At 44.8% G+C, this 14,377-nt stretch overlaps 1 protein-coding gene across 10 annotated transcripts in view; it reads right to left on the bottom strand.

The window, feature by feature from the left end:
* Positions 1-14,377, bottom strand: part of gra (granulito) — a 265,219-nt gene that overhangs the window by 131,146 nt on the left and 119,696 nt on the right. For 3 of the 10 annotated variants that reach the window (XM_068030836.1, XM_068030840.1, XM_068030835.1), the window contains exon 5: positions 10,835-10,947. The exons of 6 other annotated variants lie outside the window; for them this stretch is intronic. In XM_068030836.1, the coding sequence (XP_067886937.1) occupies positions 10,835-10,947 (113 nt within the window). Of the gene's footprint in view, positions 1-3,283; positions 3,334-3,917; positions 3,984-10,834; positions 10,948-14,377 lie in introns of all 10 variants that reach the window. One more of the 10 variants, XR_010974968.1, reaches the window with a different exon arrangement.

Here is a 14,377-nt window from a genome sequence, read left to right as displayed (position 1 = left end):
TGTTTTATATTGTCTCTCCATGTCCTTCCTACCAAAATGAAGCACTTCACATTTCTCTGCATTGAACTTCATCTGCCACCTCTCTGCCCATTCCACCAACTTGCCTATGTACTTTTGAAGTTCTACCTATCCTCCTCACAGTTCACAATGCTTCTAAGTTTCGTATCATCGGCAAACCTTGAAACTGTGCCCTGTACAGCAAGGTCTAGGTCATTAATATATATCAGGAAAAGCAAGGGACCCAACACTGACCCCTGGGGAACTCCACTACAAACCTTCCTCCAGCCCAAAAAACATCCATTAACCACTAGTCTGTGTTTCCTGTCACTCAACCAATTCCATATCCATATTGCTACCATCCCTTTTATTCCATGAGTGAGACGTTTGCTCACCAGTCTGTCGTGTGGCTCTGTATCAAACGCATTTTGAAAGTCCATGTACACCACATCAACAGCATTGCCCTCCTCAACCCTCTCTGTTACCTCCTCAAAAAACACCAGCAAGTTAGTTAAACACGATTTTCCCTTAAGAAATCCATGCTGGCTTTCCTTAATTAACTCGCATTTGTCCATGTGACAATTGATTTTGTCCCAAATTATTTTTTCTAGAGGTTTCCTCACCACCGAAGTTAAACTGTGGTTGCTGGGCTTATCTTTACACCCTTTATTGAACAAGGGTGTAACGTTTGCAATTCTCCAGTCCTCTGGCACCATCCCCGAGTCTAAGGAAGACTGAAAAATTATGGCCAGTACCTCCACAATCTCCTCACTGCCCTCAGTAGCCTTAGATGCATCTCATTCCGTCCTGGTGCTTTATCCACTTTAAGTACAGACAGCCTATCTAATACATTCTCTACAATTTTCAACCCTTCTAGTGTCTGAATTACATCCTCTTTCACAATTGCCAGGGTTGTATCTTCTTCCTTAGTAAAGACAGATGCAAAGTATTCATTTAATACCTCTGCTATGCCCTCTGCTTCCATGTTTAAATCCCCTTTACGGTCCCCAATAGGCCCCACTCCTCCTTTTAATACCTTTTTACTATTTATATGTCTATAGAAGTCTTTGGGAGTCCCTTTATTGCTAGCTGCCAGTCTCTTTTCATGCTCTCTCTTTGCTTCTCTTATTTGCTTTTTCACTTCCCCTCTGGACCTTCTATATTCAGTGTGGCTCTCAATAGTATTTTCTACCTGGCATCTGTCAAAAGCACACTTTTTCTTCTTTATCTTAATTTGTACCTCTTTTGTCATCCAGGGGGCTCTGAATTTGTTTGCCCTACCTTTCCCTTTGAGGGAACATACCTTGAATGTGCCCAAACTATGTCTTCTTTGAAGGTAGCCCATTGTTCAGCTACCAGTTTTTCTGCCAACATTTGACTCCAATTTATTCATCCCAGCTCCTTTCTTAGCCCACTGAAGTTGGCTTTCCCCCAGTTAATTATTCTTACTCGGGATTGTTCTTTGTCCTTTTCCATAGTCAGCCTAAATCTTATGATACAATCACTGTCCCCTAAATGCTCTCCTACTGATACTTGATCCACTTGACTCACCTCATTTCCAAGATCCAGGGCTAGCAGTGCCTCCTTTATCCTTGGACTAGAAACATACTGCTGTAGAAAATGTTCCTGAACACACTGTTGGAACTATTGCCCCTCACTGCCCTTTACACTACTACTATCCCAGTCTATGTTTGGATAATAAAAGTCCCCCATTATAACTACCCTATAATTTTTGCACTTCTCTGTAATTTCCTTGCAAATTTGTTCCTCCACGTCCTTCCCACTAGCTGGTGGCCTATAGACAACACCGAGCAATGTAACTGCACCTTTTTTGTTCCTTAGCTCTAGCCAAATTGATTCTGTCCTCAACCCCTCTGGGACATCCTTTTTCTCCAGAACTGCAGTGCTCTGCTTAATTAATACCACAACCCCTCCCCCTTTTTCCCCTTTCCTATTTTTCCTAAACACCTTGTATCCAGGAATATTTAACTCCCAGTCCTGCCCTTCTTTGAGCCAGGTCTCTGTTATAGCCACAACATTATATTTCCACATGGCAATCTGCACCTGTACCTCATCAATCTTATTAACCACACTCTGTGCATTCATATATATGCACATTAACCCTGATTTAGACTTTATTACTTTCTCCCTTACTCTGACCCCACCTAATAATTTACTATTCCCTACTCACGTGCTATCTATCTCTCCCAGTATTTTGTGCACCTTGGTATTCCTCTCCGATATTTGCTCCTGGTTCCCAATCCCCAGTTTTGCTTCCCTCTGATCTGAACTCCCCTGCCAATCTAGTTTAAACCCTCCCCAACAGCACTAGCAAATCTCCCTGCAAAGATATTAGTCCCAGTCCTACTAAGATGCAACACATCTTGTTCAGGTCCCACCTGCCCTAGAACTGGCCTCAATGCCTCAGAAATCTGATGCCCTCCCTCCTACACCGCTTCTCCAGTCATGTGTTCATTCACTCAGTTCTCCTATTCCTGTGCTCACTCACATGTGAGGCTGGGAGTAATCCTGAGATTACTGCTTTTGAGGTCCTGCTTTTTAATCTCCTTCCTAGCTCCCTAAAATCTGCTTTCAGGACCTCATCCCCCTTCCTATCTATGTCATTGGTGCCAATGTGGACCACGACCTCTGGCTATTCGCCCTCCCCCAGAAGAATATCCTGCAGCCATTCTGTGACATCCTTGACCCTGGCACCAGGGAGGCAACACATCATCTTGGAGTTCCGGCTACGGCCGCAGAAACGCCAGTTTGCTCCCCTAACTAACAGATCTCCAATCACTACTGCTCTTCTTCTTCACCTCCTGTGCAGCTAAGCCACCTGCAGTGCCACAAACTTGGCTCTGACTGCACTCCTCTGAGAAACCATCACTCTCACCAGTATCCAAAATGGAAAATTGATTAGCAAGCAAGATCGTCTCAGGGGACTCCTGCACTACTTTCCTGGTTCTCTTAAGACTGCCTGGCAGTCATCCATTCCCTATCTGCTTGCATGCTCCTAACCTGTGGTGTGACCACCTCCCTGAACGTGCTATCCACATAGTTCTCTGCCTCGCTGATGCGCCACAGTGACTTCAGCCGCCACTCGAGTTCCGAAACCTGGAGCTCAACCTTCTGCAGCCGGTGAGACTTTCTGGAGATGCATTTGGCTAGGACACATGGTGCATCCATGACTTTCTACATGCCACAGGCTGTACATTCCACTTGGCCGAGCTGCCCTGCCATACCTCAACTTGACAGACTATTTAATATAAGTAGATTAACTTACCAGTTACTCACAACCAGCTCCTTCCACTGCACCGAAGCAAGAACCAAATACTGGAAGGCAAAAAAAGTATAAAAAAAGGAGCACCTCCTACTCCCTCATCATTCACCAAACTCTTATCTCCACACTCAGCTTGCAATCTGCGTGCGGTTTGCAGGCTGCACCCAGACCTCTGTATTTAAACTTTTTGAACCTGAAACTGCAGCTGGTCAGCCACTTAACTAATCAGCAACTCTGCAGCAGAGCCTGTTAATCCCTGCCTAATACTGGAAGAAACTTACTTTACTTTCTTAACCCTACTTTATTTACAGAGTAAATCCCAGTTAAATACCAACTCCAGATCAGATTTTTAGAAAGATAAAGACATTTAAAATCCCCACTCACCAAAATCGTATCTCTAAACTCAGCTTGCAATTTACACACTGTATCAGCTCTGCTAGAGCTCAGAAACCAGTTTAAGCTAGCTACCTAATTAACTAACTACAGCTACTCTCAGAGAGCTTGCATACCCTTGTTTAAAACAATAAGAAACCCCACTTACCTCTTAACTTAAACAGTAATTTCAATTAATTGCTAAATGTAAACAAAAAAAAAACTAGATTACAGAAAGATTAACCCTTGAAATTCACTCACTTACCAAACTCCCTTCTTCACACTCTGTGCCCTCCAGCAGCACTCAGTGCACAAATCCTGGAGGATGTAGCTGGTGAAGCAGAGGGTTCACAGGGTAAGTAAGGGTAAGTCAAGTGCATCGGTAAAAAGCAGAAAATGATACTGAATGCTGAAAATCACACAGCTGTTAACCCGAGTCATGATTAGAACTAGAGATTGCTGTCTGAGCAGAATCACCACCTGTGTCTCTGTAACTGCAAAGTTTGGAGAAAACCAAGAAAGAAAGTATGGACCGGATTTATGCTTTCATGACTGAATAGTTATATACATCATAGTCTGTCAAAGAGAGTTTGGCAACTGATTGCTGCCATTCTTCAGTACACAGAATCATCTCTCATGAATGCTTCAACTGCTAAAATAGAGACCTTGGGCTTTGTATTTTAAATTCTTTCATCGGATGTGGGCATTGCTGGCAGGTCTAGCATTTCTTGCCCATCCCAAATTGCCCTCAAGAAGGTGGTGGTGAGCTGCCTTCTTAAACCGCTGCAGTCCATCTGGTGCCGATATACCCACATTGCTGTTAAGGAGGGAGTTCTATGATTTTGATCCAGCGACAGTGAAGGAACAGTGATATATTTCCAAGCCAGGATAGTTTGTGACTTGGAGGGGAACTTGCAGGTGTTCCCATGTGTCTGCTGTCTTTGGGTTTGGAAGGTGCTGTCGAAGGAGGTGTGATGAGTTGCTGCAGAGCATCTTGCATATGGTACACAATGCTGCCACTATGTGTCAGTGGTGGAGTGCGTGAATGTTTAAGGTGGTAAATGGGGTGCCAATCAAGCGGGCTGCTTTGTCCTGGATGGTTTCGAGCTTCCAGAGTGTTGTTGGAGCCGCACTCATCCAGGCAGGTGAAGAGTATCCCATCGCGCTCCTGATTTGTGCCTTGTAAATTGTGGACAGATTTTGGGGAGATGAGTTACTCGCTGCAGAATCCCCAGCCTCTGTCCTGCTCTTGTAGTCAATGTATTCATCTGGCTGCTCCAGTCCAGTTTCTGGTCAGTGGTAACCCCCAGGGTGTTGATAGTGGGGGATTCAGCGATGGTAATGCCATTGAATGTCACGGGGAGATGGTTAGATTCTCTCTTATTGGCGATGGTCATTGCCTGGCACTTGCGTGGCACAAATGTTACTTGTCTCATATCAGCCCAAGTCTGGATGTTGTCCAGGTCTTGCTGTATATGGACATGGACTACTTCAGTATCTGAGGAGATGCGAATGGTAATGAACATCGGACAATCGTAAGTGAACATCCCCACTTCTGACCTTATGATGAAGGGAAGGTCATTGATGAAGCAGCTGAAGATGGTTGGGCCTAAGACACTACCCTGAGGAACTCCTACAGCAATGTTCTGGAGATGAGATGATTGGCCTCCAACAACCACAACCATCTTCCTTTTTGCTAGGTATGACTCCAACCAGTGGAGAGTTTTCTCCTTGATTCCCATTTACATCAGTTTGGCTGAGGCTCCTTGGTGCCAGACTTAATCAAATGCTGCCTTGATATCCAGGCCAATCACTCTCACCTCACCTCGAGTTCAGATCTTTTGTCCATGTTTGGACCAAGGTTGTAATGAGGTCAGGAGCCAAGTGGCCCTGGCGGAACCCAACCTGCGCTACGGTAAACAGGTTATTACTGTTTAAGTGGTGCTTGATTGCACTGTCAAGAATACCTTCCATCACTTTGCTGATGATCGAGAGTAGACTGATGGAGTGGTACCTGGCCAGATTGGATTTGTCCTGCTTTTTGCGGCTGGGCAATTTTCCACATTGTCGGGTAGACAGTAAAAGATGAACTCTGGAGACATGAGAACGTGCTTGGAGATTAGATACGAACACTCTTTAGCCTGCGGAGGGCACCCCACCACACCCCCACACCACCCCCCCAACCCCCCGGAAATGGCTGCCCACACAGCAATGGCGCTGCCTATCCATAAAGACCCTCACCCTAATCACAGGGCCTGCCTGCCAGGCCCCAACTAACGCCAACCACAGTTACCCCTCTTCAAGGGCACCAGCCATCAAAGTGCTCTCATCATCCAGGTTTAGCCCCAGCAACAGCCACCACTAGCAGCGGCATTGCTGAGGCTGCTAAGCTGCCGGCCCTCTGATTGGTTTGATTCCTGCTCTCATTATTTCCCCTCAGCCAGTTGCAACATTAGTAAAGCACTGAATTCAAAATAAATTCCAGATAGATTGTTGCAGTTTGAAGGTCATCTGTTACAACTAAGTTATCATTAAGGACAAACAATCTGCAGTTCCTGGAGTTAACATAGAACAGTACAGGCCCTTCGGCCCACGATGTTGTGCCGAACCTTTAACCTACTCTAGGAACAAACTTTCTACATACCCTTCATACTACCATCATCCATGTACCTATCCAAGAGTCGCTTAAATGTCCCTAATGTATCTTCTTCTACTACCACCGCTGGCAGTGCATTCCACACACCCACCACTCTCTGTGTAAAGAACCTACCTCTGACATCTCCCCGAAACCTTCCTCCAATCACCTTAAAATTATGCCCCCTGGGAAAAAGTCTCTGGCTATCCACTCGATCTATGCCTCTCATCATCTTGTACACCTCTATCAAGTCACCTCTCATCCTTCCTCGCTCCAATGAGAAAAGCCCTAGCTCCCTCAACCTTTCTTCGTAAGACATGCCCTCCAGACCAGGCAGCATCCTGGTAAATCTCCTCTGCACCCTCTCTAAAGCTTCCACATCCTTCCTATAATGAGGCGACCAGAACTGAACACAATATTCCAAGTGTGGTCTAACCAGGGCTTTATAGAGCTGCAGCATAACCTCGCGGCTCTTAAACTCAATCCCCCTGTTAATGAAAGCCAACACACCATACGCTTTCTTAACAACCCTATCAACTTGAGTGGCAACTTTGAGTGATCTATGGACATGGACCCCATGATCCCTCTGTTCCTCCACACTACCAAGAATCCTGTCTTTAAGCCTGTATTCTGCATTCAAATTGGACCTTCCAAAATGAATCACTTCACACTTTTCCAGGTTGAACTCCATCAGCCACTTCTCAGCCCAGCTCTGCATCCTGTCAATGTCCCGTTGCAACCTACAACAGCCTTCCACACTATCCACAACTCCAGCAACCTTCGTATCATTGGCAAACTTGCTAACCCAGCCTTCCACTTCCTCATCCAAGTCATTTATAAAAATCACAAAGAGCAGAGGTCCCAGAACAGATCCCTGCGGAACACCACTGGTCACGGTGCTCTTGGCTGAATACTTTCCATCTACTACCACCCTCTGTCTTCTATGGGCCAGCCAATTCTGTATCCAGACAGCCAACTTTCCCTGTATCCCATGCCTCCTTACTTTCTGAATGAGCCTACCATGGGGAACCTTATCAAACGCCTTGCTAAAATCCATATACACCACATCCACTGCTCTTCCTTCATCAACGTGTTTTGTCACATCTTCAAAGAATTCAATAAGGCTTGTGAGACATGACCTGCCCCTCACAAAGCCATGCTGACTGTCTCTAATCAAACTATGCTGTTCCAAATAATCATAAATCCTGTCTCTCAGAATCCTCTCCAATAATTTGCCCACTACCGACGTAAGACTGACTGGTCTAGAATTCCCAGGGTTAACCCTATTCCCTTTCTTGAACAAGGGAATAACATTTGCCACCCTCCAATCATCTGGTACTACTCCAGTGGACAGTGAGGACGCAAAGATCATCGCCAAAGGCGCAGCAATCTCTTCCCTCACTTCCCGTAATATCCTTGGGTATATCCCGTCCGGCCCCAGGGACTTATCTGTCCTCATGTCTTTCAAAATTTCCAGCACATCCTCCCTCTTAACATCAACCTGTTCGAGCATATCAGCCTGTTTCACGCTCTCCTCACAAACGACAAGGTCCCTCTCACTAGTGAATACTGAAGCAAAGTATTCATTTAGGACCTCCCCTTCCTCCTCCAACTCCACTATCCCTGATCGGCCCTACCCTCACTCTGGTCATCCTCTTGTTCCTCACATAAGTGTAGAACGCTTTGGGATTTTCCTTAATCCTATCCGCCAAGACTTTTTCATGTCCCCTTCTAGCTCTAAGTCCATTCTTCAGTTCCTTCCTGGCTACCTTGTAACCCTCTAGAGCCCTGTCTGATCCTTGCTTCCTCAACCTTAAGTAAGCTTCCTTCTTCCTCTTGACTAGCTGTTCCACATCTCTTGTCATCCAAGGTTCCTTCACCCTACCATCCCTTCCTTGCCTCATCGGGACAAACCTATCCAGCAGTCGCAGCAAGTGCTCCCTAAACAACCTCCACATTTCTGTCGTGCATTTCCCCGAGAACATCTGTTCCCAATTTATGCTCCCCAGTTCCTGCCTAATAGCATTGGAATTTCCCCTCCCCCAATTAAATATTTTCCCATCCCGTTTGCTCCTATCCCTCTCCATGACTATAGTAAAGGTCAGGGAGTTGTGATCACTATCACCGAAATGCTCTCCCACCGAGAGATCTGCCACCTGGCCTGGTTCGTTGCCAAGCACCAAATCCAACACAGCCTCCCCTCTAGTCGGCCTATCTACATATTGAGTCAGGAAACCTTCCTGGACACACCTGACAAAAACTGCTCCATCCAAACTATTTGCACTAAGGAGGTTCCAATCAATATTAGGAAAGTTGAAGTCACCCATGACAACAACCCTGTTACTTCTGCACCTTTCCAAAATCTGCCTCCCAATCTGTTCCTCCGTGTCTCTGTTGCTATTGGGGGGTCTATAGAAAACTCCCAATAAAGTGACTGCTCCTTTCCTGTTTCTGACTTCCACCCATAATGACTCAGTAGACAAACCCTCCTCGACGACCTCCCTTTCTGCAGCTGTGATACTATCCCTGATTAGCAATGCCACTCCCCCACCTCTTTTACCTCCCTCCCTATTCCTTTTGAAACATCTAAACCCCGGAACATACAACATCCATTCCTGCCCCTGTGATATCCAAGTCTCCGTAATGGCCACAACATCATAGCTCCAAGTACTGATCCATGCTCTAAGTTCATCACCCTTATTCCTGACACTTCTTGCATTAAAATAGACACACTTCAACCCATCATACTGGCTGCAACTTTGCCCTGTCAACTTTCTAACCTTCCTCACAGACTCTCTGCACTCTGTATCTGCCTGTTCAACAGCTACTCCATCCACTGATCCGTAGCTCCGGTTCCCATCCCCCTGCCAAACTAGTTTAAACCCTCCCGAAGAGCGCTAGCAAACCTCCCGCCCAGGATATTGGTGCCCCTCCAGTTCAGATGCAACGCGTCCTTCTTGTACAGGGCCCACCTTCCCCAGAAGGTATCCCAATGATCCACATATCTGAAGCCCTCCCTCCTACACCAGCTCTGTAGCCATGTGTTCAGCTGCATTCGCTCTGTTTCTAGCCTCACTAGCACGTGGCACCAGTATCAATCCTGAGATTACTATCCTGCTCGTCCTGCCTTTTAGCTTCCAACCTAACTCCCTATATTCGCTTTTCAGGTCCTCATCCCTTTTCATAGCTATGTCATTGGTACCGATGTGTACCACGACTTCTGGCTGCTCCCCCTCCCCCTTAAGAATCCCGTAGACTCGATTCGAGACATCCCTGACCCTGGCACCCAGGAGGCAACATACCATCAGGGAGTCTCGTTCGCGACCACAGAATCTCCTGTCTGTTCCTCTAACCATTGAATCTCCTATTCTCCCCCCTTCCCTTCTGAGCCACAGAGCCAGGCTCAGTGCCAGAGACCTGGCCGCTGTGGCTTTCCCCTGGTAGGTCGTCTCCCCCAACCGTATCCAAAACGGTATACTTATTACTGAGGGGAACAGCCACAGGGGATCCCTGCACTGTGCGCCTATTCCCTTTCCCTCCCCTGACGGTCACCCAGCTACCTTTATCCTGTAACTTAGGTGTCACTACTTCCCTATAACTGCTCTCTATCGCCCCCTCAGCTGCCTGAATGATCCGAAGTTCATCCAGCTCCAGCTCCCTAACGCGGTCTGTGAGGAGCTGGAGTTGGGTGCACTTCTCACAGGTGAAGTCAGCAGGGACACAAGTGGTGACCCTTACCTTCCACATCCTGCAAGAGGAGCATGCAACTGCCCTAGCTTCCATCCCCTCTGCTCTAAATTGACAGAGAGAGAGTTCTGAGAAGAACGCACCATACATTTGATCTGAGCAATTTGGAAAATGTGACGAGTTCAAGCTAAATACTTATGCCGGCAATAATTGCATTAACATGCCTCATGAAATCTTTCGTGCTTTGGTGTCACTTCCTCCCAAATACTGGCAACTTTTGTTAATTTAGATATGCAGTACTCCGCATTCCCATAATACTGTAGACTTTTATTGTAGTGATAACAGTTATTTCTAGACTACAATTGTTTTCAGATAGTATTTCAGATTAAACACCCACCCATCCAAAGCTATATTGTATCAGATTATACTCTCTAAACATTTTTTTTCAATTTTTTTTTCCATCTTGAGTGGTGAAATTCTAACGTTATAATGTTTCATGCAGAGAATTGCTAATTGAAAATACAGAAAATCAGAATTACTTTTCAATGCGCAGGTGAATAAGCATAAAACAAGTCAAAAAGTAAGAAATTATTGACTTGGAGCACCATGTTTATGATTTTTTTCTTTCAAAATGTACTTTTTGAAATGTGCTGCAATATTTTTCTATTTCTAAAAAGGACAGTCAGAATTGGCAGGCCAAAAAATGTGCACTGAGCAACTGAGTAAAGATGCATTCTTTTAACGTTTTTTCAGTTCTTGTTAACAAACTAAAATCAAAATTGTGAATACTGTTGGAGCATTACTATGGAAAATGCAATAAACCAATAAAAAAAAAACACTATCCAAAAGGCATAACTTACTGGCCTCTCTAACACCACAGGAAGAGATGGCAAAAACTCAGGTTTCTCTTTTGAAATAGGCAGGCTAGCAATTTTCATCAGGAATTCTCTGCTGTATGTAATCCTCTCTGCATCTGGAATGTAAATTGAATTGGTAAACAAAAGGGACATTTTATTAATACAAAAATTTGTAAATTTAGATAACATTATTAAGTCAAACTACTCAATAAGGTTTTGGGTATAGTAGAGAGTAGTGCCAGAACTGCACTCAAATGTTACTGCACCTTGCTCGCTCCCAGCTGTTACTGTTGCCTTAATGGACATTTTTGGTTCAGCACCTATAGGGATGACCACAGCTGAACTACTGCAACTGTTTTCTTTACAGGCTGTTTTCTAGTGGGGGTCGGATTGCTAGTTTGGCCCTTGAACTTTTGGAATACAAGATGCTTTATAGAAAAAAATAGGAGCAGGAGTAGGCCATTCGGCCCTTCGAGCTTGCTCTGCCATTCAATACGATCATGGCTGATCATCCAAACTCAGTAACCTGTTCCCGCTTTCTCCCCATATCTCTTGATCCCATTAGCCCTAAGAACTATATCTAACTTTTTCTTGAATATATTTAACGATTTGGCCTCAACTGCTGTTCGTAGTAGAGAATTCCACAGGTTCACCACTGTCTGGGTGAAGAAATCTCTCCTCATCTCAGTCCTAATAGGCTTACCACTTATCCTTAGACCATAACCCCTGGTCCTGGACTATCCCTCCATCGGGAACATCCTTCCTGCATCTAGTCTGTCCAGTCCAGTTAGAATTTTGTAGGTTTCTACGAGATCGCCTCTCAACGTTCTAAACTCTCGCGAATACAAGCCTAATTGACCCAATCTCTCTTCATACGTCAGTCCTGCCATCCCTGGAATCAGTCTGGTGACCTTTGCTGCACTCCCTCCATAGCAAGAACATCTTTCCTCAGATGTGGAGACCAAAACTGCACACAATTTCCGGATGTGGTCTCAACAAGGCCTTGTATATTTGCAGCAAGACATCCTTGCTCCTGTTCTCAAATCCTCTCACTATGAAGACCACTGCCTGCTGTACATGCACCTCCCTCTTTCCCAATCTATCGCCGTTCCAATAATAATCCGCCTTTCTGTTTTTGCCAGCAAAGTGGATAACCTCACATTTATCCACATTATACTGCATTTGCCCACTCACTCAACCTGTCCTAATCACACTGGAGCTTCTCTGCATCCTCCTCACAGCTCACACTCCCACCCAGCTTTGTGTCATCTGCAAACTTGGATATATTACATTTAATTCCCTCATCTATATCATTAATATATATTGCGAATAGCTGGGGTCCTAGCACTGATCCCTGCGGTACCCCACTAGTCACTGCCTGCCACTTGGAAAAAGACCCGTTTATTCCTACTCTTTGTTTCCTGTCTGCCAACCAGTTCTCTATCCATGTCAGTACCTTACCCCCAATCCCATGTGGTTTAATTTTGCATGCTAATCTCCTAAGTGGGACCTTATCGAAAGCCTTCTGAAAGTCCAAATACACCATATCCGCTGGTTCTCCCTTATTTATTCTACCAGTTACATCCCCAAAAAAATTCCAGTAGATTTGTCAAGCATGATTTCCCTTTCGTAAATCCATGTTGACTGTGTCAGATCCGGTCATTGTTTTCTACTATTACATCTTTTATAATGGACTCTCGCATTTTCCCCACTACTGATGTCAGGCTAACCGGTCTATAATTCTCCCTTTTCTCTCTACCTCCTTTTTTAAATAGTGGGGTTACATTAGCTACCCTCCAATCCGTTGGAACTGTTCCAGAGTCTATAGAATTTTGAAAAATGACCAATAATGCATAAAAAGGTGGGAAAATATATTTAAGTATTAAAAATAAACAATGCTACCACATTACCATCCAATTCTTAGTTTTCTGATTTTTGCTGCACTAATAAAATTCATATGCAATTTCAGCCTGGCACGAGGAATACCAATCTTTCCAAATTCTGCAGGAGTACCCTCAAATGTACGACAAATGTTTTGATTTGTAAAAATTCACTATGTTTCCCCCCAAAATACCAGTGCAATTTGCTTAGAACTCAGCTAGATTTTTTAGAAAAATATTTTGCGATATTAAAAATATTTGCTAAAACTGAAGACCAAGAAGAGGAAAGATTATCAGTCTTTAAACAGATGAAGGTATATTTTCCAAATCACTAACATTAAATACAGGAAGTAAATATAGCCTATTAAGCTCAAAGTTCCTGTCTGAGACATGTGAGAGCTTTATTGTAACATCTAAATGAAGTTGTAGTAACAGCATGTAGATATGTATGCAATTTCACAGTGTTTATGTGTGGACATCCAGGGACACAAAGCTTGGAAATGTAATAAACAGTGAGGAGGATAGTAGCAGACTTCAGAAGAACACAAAGATTGCTGAAATGTGCAGACACATGGTAGATGAAATTTAATGCACAGAAGTGTCAAGTGATGTATTTTGGAAGGAAAATGAGGAGAGTTTTAAGTTGTTTGTTTGGTTAGTCTGCCACCATTTGTGTATTTGGTTAGCCTAGCTAGGAGAGATTACAGAGTCCTCAGTAATTTTATTAACTTATTTATTATATTTTAACCATATACAGCTTTACATAAGTATGATTCCTCTGAAGCCATGCTGCTTCTCCCTCCAATCTCTGACATGTGATCTCTCACATCAGCATGGTGGGAGGTATTCCTCACACTGTCTCAAACATTAACCTGTTCAAACCCTTTGGACGGACGGACAAAAATATATATGAATACATTTTTTTTATTTTTACAGACTAGCCCATCAATATTGGCGACCACGGTCTGGAAGTGGTTCAAGAGTTCACCTACCTAGGCTCAACTATCACCAGTAACCTGTCTCTCTATGCAGAAATCAACAAGCGCATGGGAAAGGCGTCCACTGCTATGTCCAGACTAGCCAAGAGAGTGTGGGAAAATGGCGCACTGACACGGAACACAAAAGTCCAAGTGTTTCAAGCCTGTGTCCTCAGTACCTTGCTCTATGGCAGCGAGGCCTGGACCACTTATGTCAGCCAAGAGCGACGTCTCAATTCATTCCATCTTCGCTGCCTCCGGAGAATACTTGGCATCAGGTGGCAGGACCATATCTCCAACGCAGAAGTCCTTGAGGTGGCCAACATCCCCCGCATATACACCCTACTGAGCGAGCGCGCTTGAGATGGCTTGGCCATGTGAGAGACATGGAAGATGGCAGGATCCCCAAGGACACATTGTACAGTGAGCTCGTCACTGCTATCAGACCCATTGGCTGTCCATGTCTCCGCTTTAAAGACGTCTGCAAACGCGACATGAAGTCCTGTGACACTGACCACAAGTCGTGGGAGTCAGTTGCCAGTGATCGCCAAAGCAGGCAGACAGCCATAAAGGTGGGGCTAAAGAGTGGCGAGTCGAAGAGACTTAGCAGTTGGCAGGAAAAAAGAAGTGCAAGTAGAGAGCCAATTGTGCAACAACCCCGACAACCAATTTTATCTGCAACGCCTGTG

This window comes from Heterodontus francisci, chromosome 5 (genome assembly GCF_036365525.1).
Source record: "Heterodontus francisci isolate sHetFra1 chromosome 5, sHetFra1.hap1, whole genome shotgun sequence".
NCBI lineage: Eukaryota > Metazoa > Chordata > Chondrichthyes > Heterodontiformes > Heterodontidae > Heterodontus > Heterodontus francisci.
The sequence above is the reverse complement of the archived record's forward strand: the minus strand, read 5'-3'. Positions and strand labels throughout refer to the sequence as shown.